Source organism: Xylocopa sonorina, chromosome 3, assembly GCF_050948175.1.
Source record: "Xylocopa sonorina isolate GNS202 chromosome 3, iyXylSono1_principal, whole genome shotgun sequence".
Taxonomy (NCBI): Eukaryota; Metazoa; Arthropoda; class Insecta; order Hymenoptera; family Apidae; genus Xylocopa; species Xylocopa sonorina.
Genome location: NC_135195.1, coordinates 14,994,057 through 15,014,959, shown reverse-complemented (window position 1 = coordinate 15,014,959; position 20,903 = coordinate 14,994,057). Strand labels below are relative to the sequence as shown.

Sequence of the window (20,903 nt, the reverse complement as noted above, 5' to 3'; positions counted from 1 at the left end):
CTTAAATATTTGCTGCAAAAGTATTAGAATAATGATTATCCTGCAGTGTAGTAAATCAAAATTGCATTTGACGAATAGGGATAATTAAGAATAGTTGAACGTTCCCTTTGAGGGATCTTATTAATGTAATGAGTACGACTTTTTAAGGAAGCGTTCCCGGATTTTTATGAAACTGTTCTGTTCCAACTTTCGATTCCTACAAGGACTCGAAGTTTCATCTGTCTGAATTGAAACAGCCTGTATAAACGTAACGTAGTCTATATGTATATTATCTAGAGCGATCTCGAGACACATCGAGATATCTTTCAATGGTTGGCGGGTATCGAACCTAGACGTGTGCAAGACTGAATAATGGAAACGTGGAGAAATAAAAGAAACTAATAGAAAAAAAAAAAAAAAAAATAGAAAATTAGAGAACGGACGGTGTCTCGATAGAGAGATCGCGCGATACTCCGACGTGGTGCTGAATTTTGTCTCTCTTTGAGTGAAATTTTTCTCCTCCTCGCTGCTCGGCGAGCGATACGATAACATCTCTCGTCGCGCCATTTTTCTTTTCCACCCGCGCGCGATTTTCAAACGTGTCAAAGACTTTCCTCTTTCCACCTTCTATTTCTTCCTCTTTCGAAACTCTTTCTCTTCGTTCCACTTTAGATGTTCGTTTCTATCACCCGTCCGCGATTATAATAACTTGTACTCGAACGATATCATCTGGCGGACTCTCCTTTCTCATACACGTTCGTATAAACGATTCAAAATCTACTCTTTAACCGCGAATTTCAACATTAATCGAAATGCTTTACAGTCCTCTGTTCGAAAAAATTTCTTTTCTTTTTCAAATTTCATGAGACACTATTTCCGGCTTTGACGTGAACCACGGACGTACATGGACGAATCGATATTCTCGAAAAGAGGGTTTCTGTCGTGTTCTGGTATGAGATATACTTTCGGTGGGTAGATAGCACGGATCGGTTAAAGACAGACACAGGGCTTTTGGTATAACGGGGTTATTGGCACATTGTAGACAGGTGATAACAGACGTAGACAAGGGACAAGGGAGGGATCGGTCGTAAGGGTCCTTCGTATCATATCATGTATCAAAAAGCTATATGTGTTGAACGGTTCCGATTTCGTAATTATTGCCGATCCGTCGATTCGGAACGAAGCAAACGTGACGTTAACACGTTTTTCCTTCTCTGTTTTTGTCCTTTATTTCTTTTTCTCGTCGTCGTGTTCTCTCGTACGCATATGGTACACGTAACACTTGATTCGATTTAAATGCGGCTGATATCTCCTCTGCGCACGTATCGTGTACGGTGTGATAATATTTATAGAACGATGTCGATTCGACAAACGACGGAAAGGAACAATTGAACAAAAAAATGGAACGCAATAATATACATGTCTTGACGCAAGAATAGGCGCGCAACAAAGTCAGCGGTTCGTGTAAAAATGCTAGGGGACAAAAAGTCACTAGAGACAAATTCGACAGTGGATGGTTTAGGGGGGAGAATGAAATATACACAACGTATACATAAAAAAGTGCAAGCCTGGCAACACAAAAACAACACAAGACCAGACAGGATGTATATATATACATATCGTTACGTTAAAAAGTACACGATTCTCAAACATACTATTACAATGGTTAGGTCGGTTACGGTATGTACCAAGGGTGGATCGTAGTAACAGTAGCTAAGAACTCAGCGCTAAACGGGACAAGATGACAATACATAAACAGAACAACAGAGAAAGAACGGAACAGAACAAAGATCGAAAGGTGGACAACGGCAGGGGTTTTGTAGACAACGATCATATGACGACATATCACAGATAACACAGAGACAATTCGATACGATTGTACTTTTAATGTAGGTGTGAAGAGAGAGAGAAAGAGAAAAAGAGCGTACGACCCCCTGGCTGTGGCTTCGTTCGCCAACGCACGATTTTAATCGATCGAGATCGATGTCGAAAGCGAACCTCTATCGCCTAGAGGTTATCGAGAAACCTCGAAAAGTAGATTTGTGTTTTTTTTTTTCACCGACCGGGCAAAGTCCCTAGATTAAAGGCGAGGCAAATGCGATTTAGATTCGAGTCGTTGCGCCGTCACAGAGCCAAATCCGATTGCTAAATGGATGTAAATTTTACTTTATCACCAAATACCCGATTCCCTGTATTGTTCAAAGGTGAAATAACGAAGCTGGATCGGTGAACATCATGGAAATTCGTTATCGCGTCAACTAAGCGGCAGCCATGGGGTCGTAGATGGAAAAAGATAGACGCACAGGTAGATAGACAGGGTGAGTACAGGGGTTGGAAAAAAGATAAACGCGATACAGCAGAGCAAGAGAAGGACGGAGCGACAGAACGAAAAGTACAGATGGAACGGTAGACAGCGATTGAAAAAAAGAATATAGAGGGGAGTTTGAGTAGGCGAAGAGTCGGGTCGAACAAGCGAAGTATGATCAAACACTGGCAAAACATAACCGATAACGTAACCGAATCGATAACAGGCTGAGCCAGGGACAATAAAGTAGGAGAAATGTAGAGAGAGAAAGAAAGAGAGAGAGAGAGAGAAAAAAGAGCGCAAGAGGGAAATACTGATAGACAGAGACAAAAATTATAACTGAAACGGAGTAAGAGAGAGAGAGAGAAAGAGAGACGAGAAACGCAGGCTAAGGGTATGAACATACGTATACATATATAGATAGATAGATAGATAGATAGATTACATATAATGGGACATACGAAAAAACATGTAAGATGAATGTTACGAGCGAAACGAGCAATTAGATGGTACTTTTTCTTGCTTTCTTTTCTTTCATTAAAAAAAAAAGGTTTGTTTTTTTTTTGGATTAATGAACGATTAGCGAGAGAGCTTGAGCTGCAACTTACCGCGGTGTAAAGGAACTCCAGAACGTACTACGTGTGGGAAAAAACCAACGAGAAGAAAGGGCGTTACCACGGTCACAGAACCCGCGTTTGCGGGCAAAAAAACGGACGCGCGTACGCAGCATTGCGCGAGCAATCGTCTTTTCGCATCATCGTGTTCCCGTACGATCATTTCTACACGCATATCCCACCCCGTATCCATTTCGATCAGAAATTTCCCGACGTACCGCACGAACTCTCCGGTTTCCATCCCTCGACAACCCTGTTACACTGGACACCCACCACCGGATCTTCCCCCTCGGCGAGTTACGCGACGCGGGTCTCGCGGCGAAAATCGAGTGCTCCATCGCAATGTTCCTTACGCCGTTACAGAAACAATAGACGTAGACACACACTAAATCAAGCGTACCCAACATACACACACGCGAGTCTTCGCCAGCCACGCAACATGAACGTAATCACTCGCAGACTCATTAAACATAGAGTGGTAATACACGTGACAGACACAAGTTGGAAACTACGCACATACATCTGTATAAATATATATATATTTATATACGATATAACCGCGTTCTATATGTATACATATGTATGAGCAATATACATATCCATACACAATCAGATATATATATATATAGATATATATGTATGTAATGTAAAGTCAGAGTATAGAGAGAAAGAGATGGAGAGCTTCCAGCATCTTTGCCGTGACCGATGGCAATCGCGAACGGATATCCGACACCGCGTGCGCGTTAACGAGACACAGGCGTCGCGTTTCGTTTCGGAATCCAGCGTTCTCGACGTCGACGCCGGACGTCGGAGACTCGAGTCGTATCGAGGAGTCGACGAGGTAACGCCGCGGCCGTTCGAAGGATCCTCTTATCGCGTCGGTCGTCGAAGCTGGGCTCCGGACTGACAATGAGAAGAGATTCCATCGGTGCCTGGACTGCCGCGTCGGCAGACGATCTTCGAATATTGATTACGCTGTCCGAGCAATCTCGACGCCTGAACCTGAATCTCTGATTCGACGCGATACTTGTACGTACGCGCGTTACCTGTCCGCTCGAGATTCTATTTCGACGAGAACGGAGGATAATCGCCGTTCTCTCGAGCGCCCCGCTAGGGAACGAGAGCGTTGCTCTCTGATTTATGCATTTACGTACTCGTTTTCTTCGATACTCGTCAGCTGATTTCGTGCAAGGACGAGACAGTTGCGATGCGCGAGTCTATGAATTTATGATAGCGAGGAGAATAAGAACGAGTCTTGTTCGTTATTAGATACAGGAGGGAAATCTCGTTCTTCTAAACGTAACGCGTAGAATCTTGAGCGGAGTTGGCGCGTAGAGAAAGTAGATAAAAAAAAAGTCGAGGCGGAGGAGACATTTCAAGACAGCGGCAAGGATGCTCGGAGAAAGTTGGTGATCAATACCGCGACGAGACAATGGACGCGACCACGGGTCCAAAGAAACTTCCGTTCTGCTCTCTGGACGTCTCTTTCTCCGACACGCGAGGAATTCTCGTGTATAGTATGCATCATGTTCCGGTGGCGAACTCCTGCAAGGTGGACGCGCGGGAAAAGCGACCGAACCGCGACAGATTTCAAACTTGTGTCTACCATCTCTAGAAATAATATTACTCGGGGGCGAGCCGACTCCCGGAATTCGTGCCGCTTCAATTCCTCTTCTCGTTAATATATATATTTTTGCGATAAAAATAATATATTGATTGGAAGTCTCGTTTCTTTTTTCTTTTCTTTTCCTTTTTTTTTTATGAAAACCGCGACTCGACACGCCCCCGTGCGCTTTATCTATGAATCTTCCATTGTCGGTGAACTGCTTAAACAAATGGCCGAAATAGCTGGTAAGTCACAAGAGAAATTTGGAAAACGACACGGTCTGCTTGTCGCGTTACCGTTCGAAAGTAAGTGGAGTAACACTTCTGTTAGCAATTTTTTTTTTTTTTTTTCTAGTATTTTTGCGCGGGTCTTTTAGCGAGACAACTCGATGCCTGGAAGCTGTACGCTGGAAAAACTTCGCGCGGGGAACTTAATATCCGCTGTAACCGAAAATCGAGTTTCTCGAACGTTTTCCCCGTGTGCAGACATTATTTTCCAATAATTTCTTTTCTTTTTTTCTATGCTCTTTTGGTCGTTCATAGTCTGTACGTAGAACGGAGCCTCTTTCGGTCTTCGGCTGTAGGGTGAATGGTGATCTGGTAGTGGCAAGGGTACACACAGAGGATAAACACTAGACAAAATACACGAATCCCCCGAAATGCGCTCGCGGCCGCTCCGATCCGTCGGCCAGCACGCGTCCTGAGCAAATCTTCATCAGTGTCGAACAAAGGACGCTGACCATGAACGCGTGCGACTACGCTCTCGTTCACCTTCATCCGCTTAGCGTGCCTTCTTTTTTTTTTTTTTGCTTTTCATCTACCACGGGGATGCAGCCAGTTCGCGAGACTGAAACGGTTCGCGTGCTCTGGAAGTTACGCGACACGGGGGACATAATAATATCCTATTGGACCTTTCTGTTAATATTTGAACGATAGAAAATTTCTTGGAAGTTACGATAGCAGCGTATTATCTACGTTTTAACGTCAAACTCGAGGGTTTCTAGCGGAAAGTTTCTGAAAAAGGACATCAAAGTTCACATCTGTCAAACCCATGTGACCACTTTTAGAGCGATACTTCTCGATACGTTGATTAAGCTGTAACGTATGCATAGTCACGGTAATGTCACGTTACTGAACGATATGCTACCGAAACGTAACCGATCGAATTGCGGAGAAATTTTATTAATCCACGTTCCCGCGAGGGAACGCTTCGAAATTGTTTCGAAGGGAAGATTAATCGTAGCATGAAACAGGACGCAATTGCAAGTGCATAATTAGCTTGAGACGCGTCGGAGCTCCTTTGATCGACAATGCTTCCGAGATGATCATTGACGCGTTCGGCATTCGGGGGAGGGAGGGGGTGAAACACGAGGAATAGGATGGTTAGAGGGTTGACAGGGTTGTCACCCACCGGGGGCTCACTTGATAATTCAGCTGTCACGGATATACCGGATTATTTGCCATGGCGGTACAAGTAAATCTGATTCAATCTCTTTTCTTTTCCTTTACTCTTTTCTTTGTCACTGAAAAGTTGCTCACGATGGGGGAAAAGCGTTTTGTTCGTACAGAAAAGAAACGGATTATTCTATCATGTAAAATTTCTTTCGAATTTATACCCTTCTCGAGTTTCAAACGAGAAATAAAACGTATCCGAGTGAAATATTAAAAGCGCGAAATGTACCGCGTTTGGTAATTACCGTAATTTATGGAAAATATTTTTCAAGTAATTAACCGATCGATTTCTTTTTTCCTCGACGAGCAGTTGTTGATCATTTTTTATTAAACGAACGAGAGTTGCGGGACGAAAAATTTTGCCATATTTTACCCCATCGTGAAAGCTTCGTCGGTAAAAATGGACCACGTGAACGTAAACTCTTCGACGGAATCATCGTCTGTGTGATCAAACACGTTGTGCTTCTCGAATAATACGATGCTTCTCTCTCGTCTTTTTTTTTTGTTTTTCTTTTTGCATGTTTATAACACACACTGCACATACGAATGTATATATTCCCGAGCTGTTTTATGAAACACATCACGGTCAAACAAAAAGACACCTCTCTGAATGAAATCAATGATCTGCGCAGTTCTCGTGAATGATAAAAAACGAGGAAAGTAACAGCCGCGTAATATATATATGTCAACGGATTCGAAAATTGTAAAAGGCCAGAAACTATGACACGCAGCTATGCTAGACGTTTCTTTCCTTCTTCTTTTTTTTTCTCTTCGTTGCTAAACGGTATGTGTGTCGACGACTATCGAACGATCCAGTCGTTGTTGTAATTGAAAATCAATCTTCTGGATATTTCCGAATTTTGCGAGAAGGAACGTTATCTTGGAGGAATAATTTAATTGTTGTTAAAATTTAAAAAATATTCATCAGCAAACGCTGTAATTCTATTGTTGGATATTCACAGGTCTTTTAATACTTCAAAAATAAAACAATTCCAACTTTCTATTCAACGTCATTTAATTAATTTCAAAAGTAAAGCTTCCACGTTGCGAGATCTCCGAACACGTCCAATGAATAACTGTAATTGTGAAGCTCATAATCATCGATACGAAGCCTTAAAAAGTTCCTTTCCAGCAAAATTTGATGAAAGAAAATTATCACGGAAACCCTGCGACACATTCGAGCCTTCCCCTTTGATCAGTCAATCTACTTTAACTGCCCGTTCGATCGAAATTAATAACGTGGAGATGTTCTCTTAAAACAAATGGACATAAAAATAGCACGAACTGGCAACAACGACTAGCTCGATCGCCTAAACACGCAATTATCCTGTTGGGCCTCGTAAAAATAAAGTATATACAACTAAGCGTTCCTCTATAATATTAGAATGATTAGCTGAATGTATAACCGTGTGAGAAGAAATGATCGATCTTACCTTTCGGTGTACTCGTTCATATGAACGTAGCTTTGCACGCTGTTCTCCTCAACGAGGAATTTCACGCGCTGGTAAAAGGACGCGGTCACGCTGGGCGGCTGTTTCCGGAGGAGGACGTCCACGGGGTTATTACTAGTAAGGCACATGATATGCTCTGCGCAAGCTGCGTGCGAGCAACACTCGCTGTCAGAACAGTCCATCATGCCATCTGAGAAACATTACTTCTTAGATCAACTGTACACTCGATACGGTTTAACGGAGAAAGCTACAGATCCGGTTCTGACTTTTCAACAGACAGAATCGTGTATCAACAATTTATCGGAATTTTGTAATCTCCTTGAAATTCTGTCGGCATTCGATTTTGGACCTCCTCGACGACACATTCTAGGAATGCGTTGGAAGCCTTTGAGGGGTTTAGAATTCCGTCGAAATTCTGCGGGGGTTCTGTTAAACTTGTTTAATAATTTCGAGATCTGTTCGATATGTCGGAAAGATCTTCTGCGGATTACGGAGAAACAGGCATGAAAAAGATACTTGTACTGTTAAATTTCGTGATTTTGCATTTTTAATAGAGTTTATTTTGCGAATTACCGGTTATGATTCTCCTTTTCTTTTTAAATGAAATTTTAGTATCACTCACCCTGATCGTTGTCAACAAAGTCATTACATTCCATCTCCAGTTGTATACTGCAATCCCTGCCAGCCCAGGCGGTCGAACATTGGCAACTGTACTCGCCATCTTGCAGGCTGCACAGTCCATGGCGACTGCATCCGTTCTCGCAACCAGCTGTCAAGGACACCGGATGAATGTTTTAATTGAAGATATCGAGCAGCGATCGAAGCTAATTGAAAGCCGATATTTTCCCTTCTATCGGTGAAATTAATGACACGCTTGATATATAGCAGAGAAAGATAAAAATAATTCTTCCAGAGGACGATTAATTAACGAGAGTCCCTGACCAAGTACAACTAACAATTTGATCGCAAATAACAACTTTGCTAGGTTTAAGCGACACTTTGAATTAATTTGAGTGGAGCCATTACTCGATTATTTCGAGCAATCTACCGATTTCGAGCTAGCTGTGCTTTCCTGCTCGTTTGTCTGAGAAAGCATCGACCTTTACTACTTGCCACTCTCACATACAAGAACGACAATCTTCTGCAACTCGTTGGAATTTAATTATCTCGATACGATCACGTATCGATATCATCAGTCTAATTTTACTTACGCAGCGTGCAATGTCGTCCGTTCCATCCTTGACTGCAAACGCAGGTACCATTCTTGCACTGGCCATGTTCCGCGCAGCGTGGATCGCACGGTTTCTGGTCGCACTTGGTGCCAGTCCAATCATCGTTGCATCTAAAATCCAAGGTCTCTTTAATCATCCGCGTCCGAACGATCTTCAGCGACATTAAAACGAGAACCGATCGAATCCAATTCGAGCGGGGGCGCGAAGGTGTTTTGCGCAATTTCGAACGAAGAATGCAGCCACCTTCGTCGGGCAATGCAAAATTGATTCTTCCCCGTGGAGCTGCTGACAAAAGCGGGGGTAGGGACACGGGGTTCCGTTCAGTTTCGAACTGGTCCTCCGCGCGTAGGGAACTTTTTGCACTCACAGCGCTCTTTCACGGAACAAGAGAGGGAGGAACGAGAGAAGGCGTCAGCTTTAGAATATGAGAAAGGAGATCCTCTTTCGCGTCCTTGATTCTGACAAAGGGACGCCAGGAAGGGAGGACGGTCCTTCGAGTCGTGATAAGTTGGCAGCCACCCTAAGACAGAGACTTTTTCTCGCAATTTTTCACCTCCTTAGTCTCGACTTTCGGTACCTCCGATATCCCCGGCAATTTACTCATTTTCACTCACCGCCCTCTAATCCCGCGCGTCCCTCCCTGCTTAGGATTCCGGAAATCCTGCTTGGAAAGTTGGAATTCGCCTTCTTTTTTCTCCCCTCTCTTCTCATTTTTAATTGTCGATAACTTGTCACCGTGGATCGAGGTTCGAGGAATTTCTGGCTGCTTTCGAGGCGCACGGGTTGTCGCGTTCGAAAGTTAATTTCAGATTCAAGTTTAAATACCACGGACTCTGGAAAATGTAAATGGAACAACTCGGACGTCGGGAAAATAAATTTGATCGTCTGAACCCGAAACGAGGGGCTAGGTTAAAGGGCAACGGTCAGAGGGACGGGGATCATTTTTAACATTGATTGCGGTAACGTGCGCTGGTAACCCATTTCTTGGTCATGGAGGATCCATAAAGATGACGCCAAATCCCTTATCCTTCATCACTTTCCGCAACGTTATCCTTCCTTTATCTATTGTCATAAATTTTCTACATGTAATCTGTATCTTACGAAGCGAGCGGTTCGCCAGAATTATCGATTCGACTACATTTTTGAAAAAGATTTCCACGAAATCGTGCCAATTATTTTCAACGACGATTGCGTATACTGACTTGCAGACTCCTTGCTCGCAGGTCCCGTGTGGTCCACAGTCGAGGCCGCAACTCGGTTGCGAACAATCCACGCCAGTCCAGTGTCCTTCGCAAACGCAGCTTCCGGACTCGAGGTCGTAGGTGCCGTGATCCGAGCAGCGGGGTAGACATTGGTATACTTGTTGGTCGACCTGGTTGCATTTCTCACCCTGCCAACCCGCCTTGCAATAGCATTTGCCTGCCACGCAGGCACCGTGGCCGCTGCAGTTCGGATCGGCACAATCGGCTGGAAGTTCAGAATCGGTTCTATTTATTATCTGTACAGATCGGTGCTCGTAGGAGATGATAGCAAAGGATAGACTGGGGGATAGGTAGAAATTTTCGCTGATAAACCCTTGCTCGCGCACGAATACGGTTGGCATTGTTTTCAAGAACGCGAGGCAACTTCCGGAAGAAGGTCGCGGAACGGGCGATCGCCGGTGATTGCGCCCTGGGCGCCGACGAATGGGCCAACTTTTTAAATTATGGCATCGGAACAATTGCATTATTCCCGCGGATCCCAGCTGCCCCGGGGAAATTATGAAACTTAATTCCAAAGCGTCCCGGCGACGCGTCGCCCGGTGCCGTTGGCTCCGTGTGCCACGGGACCAGTTATACGTCGCGTCTCCTAAGTATTCGCCCACACCCGCCAGAGGAATGTTTATCGTTGCGATATATATCGATACACGGATCCTGGTCCAGCAAGTATTGCAACGCTTGCAGCTCGCTTCGAATGCACTTCTACTATGCGATACAAATTATTACAATCGTAAACAGCATCCGTTGTAATTGCAGTTTGTATTAAAATTATAAAAAAAAATGTTCTTATGTACGAGATTCGTGAAATATAATTTTTGTGTTCGCGCGAAACGACCCATTGGCTAAAAATTCAAGATCTGCGAGTCGCGCGAGTCGCTTCATAAATCATTAAAAGAGACTCGAAGAAAAATCCGTGGACGAGATCGAAGTCGAACTTCGATATCACGCCTGCCAGTTCGCCAGGTACCTTTTTCGCTGCTAACGCGAGTTACAGGCGACGCCTTCTGCTCTCGATTCGCGCCGCCTAATCACCAAACAAATGCGACCCCGATCGCGATACGAGTATTCGGCGTTAATGCGAAATGAATAGCCCCATCGTCCGTTTGAAAAATGAAGGGTAAGGGCGCGTGACGGCGGGACCGTGAGAGTGTCAGAGACAAAGCATTCCTCCTCGCGCGAATAATTTCCCCATTCGTTCCAACAACGTCATTTTTCCGTCCTTACTTTCGCGGGACGGATGTAACAAGGGCGGCGCTCTCCAAGTCGTTTAACGCAAATTTCTACAGCCCCCGAATTTATCGTTCGACGCGTGACACGGTAGAGAGGGAGCGCGATCGCTGAACACTTGAACACTCTGGCAAACGCAACGACACAGTCAATCAAACGTGACCCCGAAAGATTCCGCTCGGAGGAATTAAAACGACCGCGAAACACCGCGAGACTAATCGCCCGGTTGAATTGTCGCGATGGCTGACCCATATGTAAATTCAACGAGGGAACGTGCATTAATTATAGGTTGTACACACAGGAGTATGCTGTCGGCCCGTGGACGAGGGCACCGTGCATTACTAATACCTTGCATCTGCCCAGGCGGTTGAATTATGGGGGAATTAATGGCGGCGTGACAAATATGAAGAAACAACATCCGACGCAGAAATAGACGCCGGGGAGGTAAACGTTCGTACGCGAGCCGGTCTCGCGTTTCCGCTGCTCATTTTTAACGGTAAAATATGGCGGCGCGCGGTCCGCGCGCGCGAACCCACGCTTCGAGCACAATGTCGCCGTTAATGAACTCAAAAGTTGGATCATCTGTCGCGTTTTAACGGCACATTTAAATTCCGTGTCCCGTGACGTTTCTTTTTCTTCGCGTTTTTTTCTTTTTTTTTTTCACCCGCGCGACGTTTCGCCCCGCTTCCCTTTGCTCGCTTTCACAGCGGACGTGCCTCGAACGACCTTCGTGCCTCTCTAATGGGATCCGAAAAATTGCGTTTAAACCCGAGGTCCGCGTTCGAGGCGCTTTCAATTTAGCGTATTCATCGAATCATCCGAATTCGAAGCGACGGGAGAAGCAACTGTCGTTCGATGGAATGATCGCCAGCCGGGGAGGCACGATAATTTTCATTGGCAGCACTCTCTCTGCTTTACGACGTCGATCTTGTTAATCCAGATTACGAACGCGTGTAGGGGAGGTGGTGGAGGCCGAAAGTAACTTTCGCTCGGCACGGTTTTACCACCGGGAACGTTCTTAACTGAAGGGTGAGCGAGAAGCCGGTTAAACAATCGGTCTTAAGGGGTCGTTACTAGACGTCGAAAGCAGACGTTGGGTCGTTCGCCTAACTGAACCCCGACGTTCACCCTACTTCGTTTATCCTAACCCTCGGCTACCTTTTTCGCGCAGATCTTCGTATTTTTATTGGGCAATTTCATTATGAAATTTCAATATCCTCCGTGACAGATATAGCGTTAGATGGGTTAAATGTTAAAATAATGAGCGCGTCGTTTCCGTTCCAGATGAGACTAACGTACGATAACGAGCTAATTGAAACGAAGCGACGATATTTCCGAGGGTGACGATAAATCGTACGATCCAAAGGGTTATCGTGCTTAGCCAGCCAGTGTTTTTAACTTACGCTCATCGCAGAAGGCGCCCTTCCAGCCAGGATTACATACACAGGATCCCCTAACGCACTGTCCGTGTTGATTGCAATCAGGAACTTGGCAGTCTCCTAATGGTATATCGCACTCGGCACCTTTCCAGCCGTCTTCGCAGTGGCACATACCTCCGCCATATTGTCCGTGGGACGAGCACAGTACAGGGCACACGCTCTTGCTGCAATCGGCTCCCTGAAATTTTCATCGACTCTCCTATTATCTCTACCGTACCTTTCCCCCCCCCCTCTCTCTCTCTCTCTATCCTCTATAAAGATGATCGACGAGCATCGTTAGCGATACGATTCCGCGATCTAATCGGTCCGATCGCCGTGTAATTTCTTTCCGAATAGCTACGTGAGCGAGGCTGATGGCAGAATTGAATCGTTCCAGTCGATTTGCCGCGGTTGCGCGCGCGATTTGTTGCAGCGAATCGTGCGAACTGTGGCTCCAACGATTTGGTTTGATTTTTTTTTTTTTTTAATTATATGCACATCGTGGCTCTCTTCTACGATTATTTTTTTTTTTACGCTTACAGGCCATACAAATAGTATTTTGCTCCCGTTCTACTTCACTTGGCCGCAGCAGAGCAATTTATTGCAACATCTTTACAGTTTGCACTTTCGTAATCAATTAACGTAACATTAGCGTAAGTACGGTCGTATATTTGTCTAGCCAAGGGGTGTATACTACCTGTCCACTTGATCCCGATTAAAGTGACCCCGCCTTGTCTGTTATATAACGGGTATTTCACCTCATCGGTGGAGAACTAACAAGGGGAGTGCCACAGCGTTCGGGTCAACGATTTTACTTAAATTTAGCGCACAGTACTTACCGTGCATTACAAAATGGCGTATCGAGCGGTCTCAATGCGCGTCATTCGAAAATTTCGAAGGAGCCAATTTCAATTAGGCTAGCAGTTGACAAACGCTCCCTGTACAAGAGCATCTATATAGAAATCAACGCTAAAGTGACCGATATCTATAAAATTACATTATCCATAAGTTTTATTCTCTTACTGGAAGATTTTTACACACCTTCGATCTACTACGTTTCCCAGTCCATCCCTTTAAACCCGAATCTCCAATGGAACCACCCTATTCTCTCGAAACTTCCCTTAACCTCAACAACTACATCGACGTCCACCCCGTAGCAACCCTGACTGACCCAAGACCGTGGAGTCTCCCAAGAAACCCGAGGCTACGCACCTGATATCCATCGTTGCAGTCGCACTTGCCAAGATAACACGATCCCCTGCCGGAACAGTCGTTGGGGCATGTAGTCGATACGCCTTCGGCTTCTGTCACGGCCAGGGTAACCTTGTACGGCTGCAGCTCGTCGTTGTACACCGAGAGGAACCATCGACCGGTGTCCAGATACTGGAGCAGGCTGACGTTCACCATCATCGGCTCGACGATCGTCCTCTTGATCAGCACGTGCTGGTACGATCGGTTGTCGCTGGTCCGCGGCTCGGTCGCGGCTGTTTTCATGAAACTGACCGCCTCCGAGCTGGTGTCACGCTTCAGCCTGTGGTCCACCCTGCCGCCTTTCACGAAGTCGACGAAATCGTACTGCGTGACGGTTGGCGAGACGTTACGTCGCCCGTAAACGGCGAAGTTCGCGCCCCAGGGCAGAGTTAGGTTCAGTCGGATGAACGCTGGCTGCTTGTTCCGGAACTCGGTGTTCCAGAATGAGTACGGCGGGATCACCGCGTGATGGGCCACGTTGTACGCCCTCAGCTCGAGCACTGCTGGCCACTGTTGCGCGGATTGCTGGATTTGAGGGTCGCTCTGTTGGTCCCCGGCGCTGTCCGACGCGCTCGAGTGCTCCGCGGTGCTCGTCGGCAGCGATTCTGCACAGAAAATCGAATTTTACCACAGATTTCCACCTGCTATCTAAGCTCGCGTAAAGATCGTGGAATTTTTTAATAAACTGCCACTGATACCTACGCGATATTTCCCTCGCAGACGTTCGTCAAATTTAACGCTCGTTTTATATATCTTCCCCACCCAACAAATCAGCTTGCAAACGAGGACAGCACCGCCCGTAAGCTTCGCGCAAATTCGTCCCGTGCAACGAATTACTCCGGGCGAAAGCGTCCCGAAATTTTATCGACGCGCGTAAATGTTTTTAAAGCTCCTCATATTTTCCTACAACTCGAGCTCCAACGTTCGCCTCGTAAAAATCTAAAACGCTTCGAGCGCATCGTCACCGGCCGTCGTTCCCCGCGTTGAACGCGTAACCGGGTGATACATTTCCGGGTACGAAATTTTTGTTAAAACAAGGATCAAAGCGCGAAGTATAATATTTATGCGCGCGATTTATAGCCACGGTTGAGGATTTCCCGCCGATTTTCACCGGCTCGGTCCGAGCGGAGAACGTTTAACCGCCGCGCGGGTTCTCACGGAGACCGGCGTGACAAATATTCCGAGGGCGTATTCCCGGTGAACGTAGCCGCCGCGCATCAGAACCGATATTATTCTCGGTGTGGCCATTGTATGGTTATATACGGGACGGCCGATATCAGGCCAGGGGGAAGCCATTCGAACGTGGCAGACGCCTCCCAAAAGCAATTACCGTGAGACGTCGTACGCCGGAGTATTTACATCATGCATAGTGGATGCAAATTGATACCGCTCGATATTTACCTTCGGTGGGTATTTGCGTTGATATCGGGTCGTGAACGTGCGCGTTCTCATGAGTGACGGTCTTCACGTCTTGGACCACCACGCATTTCGTGCTCTCTATCGGCCGCATGGAGCTCACTGCTGAAAAGAAAACAGAATTTCCCCTTTAACCGTCCGACGATCCTGCCCGTCCCTCCTACGGGCACGTCAATAACGCGCAGGGGTCATTCCTGTTTCTGGACAAACAGCCCGTTTTTTTCCGCGTCGCGTTACGTTTGCACGATGGCTCGATCGTTGCTCTGTGCGAGTTTTTAGATGCACGAGGAAGTCGAGCGAAGTCGAGAGGAAGTCTAAAGGTTTCGTATGCACCCTGGAACTCGTGGGATTTTAAGAAGCGTGTTTCTTAAGGAACACTTCTCAGCTTTGAACTTTGCAACCATGTATGGAACATGAAAAGTAGCGAAGTGACAAACCTCTGGTCCTAGAATTTGTTCTCTTTTAAAACGAAGTATCTGTTTTAACGAACCTATTCGTTATTTTCCCGGAAGCAACGAATCTTACGAAGAATGACAGACTCGCAAGAACCGGCGCGCAGCCCAACTACCAGGATATTACATCGCGAGGGACTTCCTTGGCGGTGTCATCCTTGGCCAGCCTTCTTTACAGACACACCCACACGTATAACGCCACTGTGCGTTCTCCGTGCAACAAAGGCGCACGCAATCAGCTTGTTATATTCTTAATGGCGGTGGCCGCCACTTGAGACGAAATAGCACCGTAACGCGACTCTTTTATTGCGCCAGGAATCAGGCGGAGGGCTTTGGCCGAACGTCTCGCGGCGCCCTAATGGGTTCATAAATTCGAACAATCGCTTTCAAATTACGATGGGACGCTAGATCCTCCGGACGCGATCTCAACTGGTAACTTTTCAAGACGGCAATCCGAATGACAAAGGCCGCGCCTCTGTTTCCCCGTTTAATGCGCGCCTCTCACTCCCTCCTCGGTAATTGGTCACCAGACATGGACGATGCAGTCGGTTATTCGCAAACAGCGGAGTGTGTTCTTTTTTCTTTTTGTATCGCACCGAGACAACAGATTAGGAAGTCCTGGCGTGGCGTATCTTTCCCTGATACCCTTTTCCATTCTTAACGTTGGTTATCTGGAAGAAGCATCTCTTAAGTCTTCAACTCCTAGTCGTTAACCCATTTTCGTTTGTCGGGTCATTACATAATGTCGGAGACGCGATTTATTCCGAAGAGCTAAATCCATTTTGTCCAAACACTTTACCACGGTACCCGTGATCCTACTCTGGGCATTTACAGCTAACAATGGCTCTATAAAATTTCCAAACGTCGCTCGAATCCTTCCTGCGCTCCTGTAGTTGACAGTGAATCAACAATAAACCGTATGTATAATTTTCTACTGTACGTTTTCGCGATAAATCATCACGGTTCACGTATAGAGAGTAATTGTCGCTGTAAGCAACGGTAATTCCCGTTACAAACGACTGTCCAACGTTGGCAACGCACGATCTTCATTATAACGTCGCCTCCGCCATGTTTGCGGCAGCGTTTTACAAATACCGTCCCAGAAACCGATATTATTTATGTGCAACTCGACATTAATGGGGTTGTAAAAGAAGTGGGCCACTCGATACTCTTTCATGAAGGTGCCTTAACTTATTCTATACATGCGCTTAATTTACCTCGCGCGCTATATATCTCGCTTCAGATTAGGTGGAGAGCAGCTGATAAATTGAAATGGAAAAAAAATTGGAGGAGACAGTAACGAGCTCGATTAAAATTTTAATTCAAACGCATAAAAACGCTGGCTCATGCCCACGCCTCCCCTTTGTTTCCCAATGATGCAATTAACTGTCACTAACGTTTTCATCATTCAGGTGTGGCGGTTTTGAATTTTTCATTATTTTTAACGGCACCCTTACGAATAATTAAAATGCGGTCTTCAAAGTAATTAAAAATTGAAAAGCACGCAAACCAGACGATGAAACTGTGCTGACAGTCGATCACGTTTTTTGCCCCTCTATAAATATGCATGGTAGAATGAACGCGAAGAGAATTACGAATGTAAACAGGCGTGTTTATTTCGACAGAAAAATGGGTAATCTCTCCAGATAGAGGATTCGTCGAAGCTGAATTAACACGGCGCTTCGTCGTTCGTTTAATCAAGTTTTTCCACGTGCGCGAAAACTTGGACCGTAATTATCCAGCAAAATTCGAACAATACATTCAACGCTTTTAGAATATTATCACACGTACATAATTTCGCGCAAAATTTAAGCCAAATTGGTGACCTGAATTCTAGGTATTCTCCAGTAGGCACTCTCGTACATGCGAGTACCATGAACCTAATTCCAGAGGAATCCCTCTAATTTGTCAAAGTGTCATTTCTTCGAAGAATTTACGCAAATTAATCTTTTGCCTCCCAAGTAAATTGACTAGGTACATCCTCGACTATTCCAATATTAAGTTACGCAAAGTATATTGCGAATAAGAACGTTAAACTAATCGTCAATGTTATTCGATGTCTTTATCATACCGCCATACTACTTGCTCTTACATCACTGACCTGTACTACTTGCTGATCTCTTACGCTACCAACCGATACCACTGACTGCCGCATCGTAGACCGTTACTACTGATTCTTGCATCATCGACCAATACTACTGACTGTCACACTATATACTAGCACCACTTTCGTATTAAAATATCTTCAGATTTATATGAAAAATGAAAAATAGTTCCACGCGAGTATGTTAATAATTTACATCATTCAGATCAACAACTCTTTCTAAGGAAAAATCGAGGGTATCGAAAGGAGATGCACATCTTTCCACGCGAAATGGAGATGGTGCGGATACTAACACTCTGGCGGGTTCTTAATACCCCTTCTACTCGTTATTCTTCATGTATATTAATATCTTCCGGGGAGGAGCGCGGGTCGGTTGAATTTAAAACGACGCGATGAATCCCACAATAAAATCCTTATCCGCGGCTAAATTAATTGTCCATCCCCGGTGGACGGGTTCGCAAGCATCGTATTAATTATGCGGGTTAACGAGACTTTTTAAAAGCGAGTATAACGTGTCTAACGACCTCTCGGCTTATCAACGCGCGCCGCTGGACCCGCGGCGGCCGGTTAATTGAATCCGCGTATCAGCGCCGCCCGAACGAGCTGGCAAATAGTGGATCACGTTCTGTTCATCAATATTGTAAACGCATGGATGACGGAGTTGTAAACTAATGCCACGACTTTACGTCGAACGGCACGAATCTGCTCGATTCGACCGGTTAAATCTCGTCAATTTCGCTGGCATTTCGTGTTACCCGTCGAGCGCGTCGGATCTTCCATTTTATCTCGTGTAACGATGAAACTTTCGTCTCAGAAATTACGCTGCCAAGCGTTCGCGTCACAATTTCAGTCGGTTCAACGAATATTACAGCGTTCGTATTTCTCTCCTCTCTCTTTTTTTTTTTTTTTTAATTTCTGCCTCCTATTTTTTCGGCACGCTCTCCTTGATTTATCACGCGACCTTTACTTTTTGCGCGCGATGTTACTCGCGCGCGTGGGTCACGTGGTGGAAGTGCCATCCAATCGGGCGCGCGAAGTCCCCGTCATATCAACGGGAACAGTAATAATTTGTGCCGGGTAATATTTTCCTTTCCCCGTCATCCGGTTAGATTCATGGGCCGGTAAATAGAATTCTGACGCGCGTGGCATTGCACGCGCCCGTTCCCATTAGAGCCGCGCTCACGATTGACATGTATATTTTATCAGGTCTCACCTTCGATTGCAATCTGTTCACGAATCTTTTTTTATCGAATTTAACATCCACAGTTCTTTATTGCTCTTCAAATTATTCCTCTGCTCGAAACAAGTACTCTTGAACAATTCGTAGCGCGCAGGATGCCATAAGCTTAACATCAACTGTGACGTTTTCGAACGAGTACCTTGGACATTCCGTGTGTTAAATAAATTCTCTTAGTTTCTACATCGCAGAGTTCTTTTATCGTTACAATATCGAATTAAGAGAAAAAGGGAAGCGCTAGAATACAGGTTCGTCTGAATTTGCGATCTGTCATTCGTGTATTTCCCTTCGATCTGTGGAAGAAAAAAAAAATGCGAAAAAGGGAAGCAACCAAGCCCAAGAAGCAAACGTGCAAGTCCAATTACGAGCGTCGTCCCTTTGATTTCGCTCGTCACCGGTGACAGGCAAATTACTGTCCGCGCGTGGAAAAGTTCACGCATGCGACCTCGATCCGGTCGGGTACGCGCTCGCGCTCGGCCCAGCGCCACGGGAATCGACTGACTCGGCCGACGGACGCCGTGTACTGCGAAATAACTGGAAAAGAAGGAGCGTCCCCGCGGGATTGCCCGTTATGTAACTATCGTTGGAAATTGAGTTGCAGTGAACTGTGAATGACCTTATTTCGCGAGCATCAGGGCCAGCCGCGGCCACGTCCCTCGTCTTCTCGATCGCCAATGGCTGCGGCTATCCCCCCCTCTCGTAATGCATCGCGGGACAGAAAGTTTGGAAGCGGTACGATTCCTGACATTTCCGAGATTAATCCCAGATAACGGGGGGGAACAATTTTTATTCCATTTAAGGTAGAAAATATCGGATTTAATCCTTCGACTGTGCTCGATCGATAACCGATAAAAATGGTTACAATACTTGCTTTGTAAACCCGCAATATGTGCCGACTGATTAAACTCTCTTTCAGTTAGTATTTCAAAGAGACGAGATATTAAAACCGACCGGACTTTTGGCGTGATTAATTGTTCGACGTTTTTTTAAAATTGTCCCGTACTTCTGGTTGAAAAAAAAAAGCGTAATTACCGAGTCTCTAGTTAGAAACGTATTAAAAGAGAAACTATACGCGACGATGGAGACAGGGAAGTTTCATCATCGAAATCGCCGGAAATTTGAAATGGTCTGAAGGATGAAACACCGTTCCTTTCCCCCGCCAGCCATCCTGCTGCCCGCCCAGCTCGCTCACCTGTCCCGTTCTAGCACCTTGATTCACCCTTTGATTCTAGACGCTGGCGAAGTCGGCTGGGAACGACAGCCAGCTCGATCGGCGGGAGCAAAGGAACAACTTTTTCAATTATATTCCCTCGGATCGATAGAGCGATTCATTCCCGAGAATGATTCCCGGATTATCGAAGGATTATCCGTTCTCCCACGCCCATCTTATACTTCCGCTTTCTTTCCGTGCGTTTTAATGAAATGTTTACTATCGACCCGCCTATCTGGTCCCCCCTAATCCACTGATACTGGTCGAGTACGTCGTTTCTGTCGGTGCTTCGAGTAAATCGAGGACGGTTCCCGCTGTTCCTCGAGTTCTCTTCAAAGCGAAGGTCGCAGCCCGCTAATGGCGGAGGCTTTGAGACGTTTCGGCTCGAATTCGATAGAACTGCGAACGCTGACAAAGAAATGATGTACTTTCGCTTGTTTCTGAATCAAAGTCGACGATTAACCGTGTTTGAACCTCGAAACTTCGCAGGCAAATAGGAAGGAACAGTAATTCTTATCCCGCGCCACGGCCATTAAAGGGTAATTAATCCCATTGAAGAGGATTCTGAAATTCCATCGGTAAATTCTTACGGATACGAATTTCTTTTCGCGGTCGGAACACCGCCGCGGGGCAGCGTCGAGAGCGTAGTTTGCCAAGTAAACTTTACCGTTGAATCCAACTAATTGATGTC

At 45.7% G+C, this 20,903-nt stretch overlaps 3 protein-coding genes across 8 annotated transcripts in view; 1 reads left to right on the top strand and 2 right to left on the bottom strand.

Annotated features, from left to right (window-relative positions):
• The window catches only part of Ten-a (Teneurin-a transmembrane protein), a 568,813-nt gene that overhangs the window by 10,723 nt on the left and 537,187 nt on the right, over positions 1-20,903 (bottom strand). For 5 of the 6 annotated variants that reach the window (XM_076893038.1, XM_076893040.1, XM_076893037.1 and 2 more), the window contains 8 exons: positions 15,195-15,314; positions 13,755-14,398; positions 12,528-12,741; positions 9,841-10,105; positions 8,618-8,748; positions 8,029-8,175; positions 7,389-7,596; positions 2,893-2,919 (listed from right to left, as the gene is read on the bottom strand). In XM_076893038.1, coding sequence (XP_076749153.1) covers positions 2,893-2,919; positions 7,389-7,596; positions 8,029-8,175; positions 8,618-8,748; positions 9,841-10,105; positions 12,528-12,741; positions 13,755-14,398; positions 15,195-15,314 — 1,756 coding nt within the window. The remainder of the gene's footprint in view (positions 1-2,892; positions 2,920-7,388; positions 7,597-8,028; positions 8,176-8,617; positions 8,749-9,840; positions 10,106-12,527; positions 12,742-13,754; positions 14,399-15,194; positions 15,315-20,903) is intronic. The other variant, XM_076893039.1, reaches the window with a different exon arrangement.
• The window catches only part of Pold1 (DNA polymerase delta 1, catalytic subunit), a 139,838-nt gene that overhangs the window by 23,692 nt on the left and 95,243 nt on the right, over positions 1-20,903 (bottom strand). The window lies entirely within an intron of this gene.
• Positions 1-20,903, top strand: part of LOC143422434 (E3 ubiquitin-protein ligase RNF14) — a 223,599-nt gene that overhangs the window by 132,195 nt on the left and 70,501 nt on the right. The window lies entirely within an intron of this gene.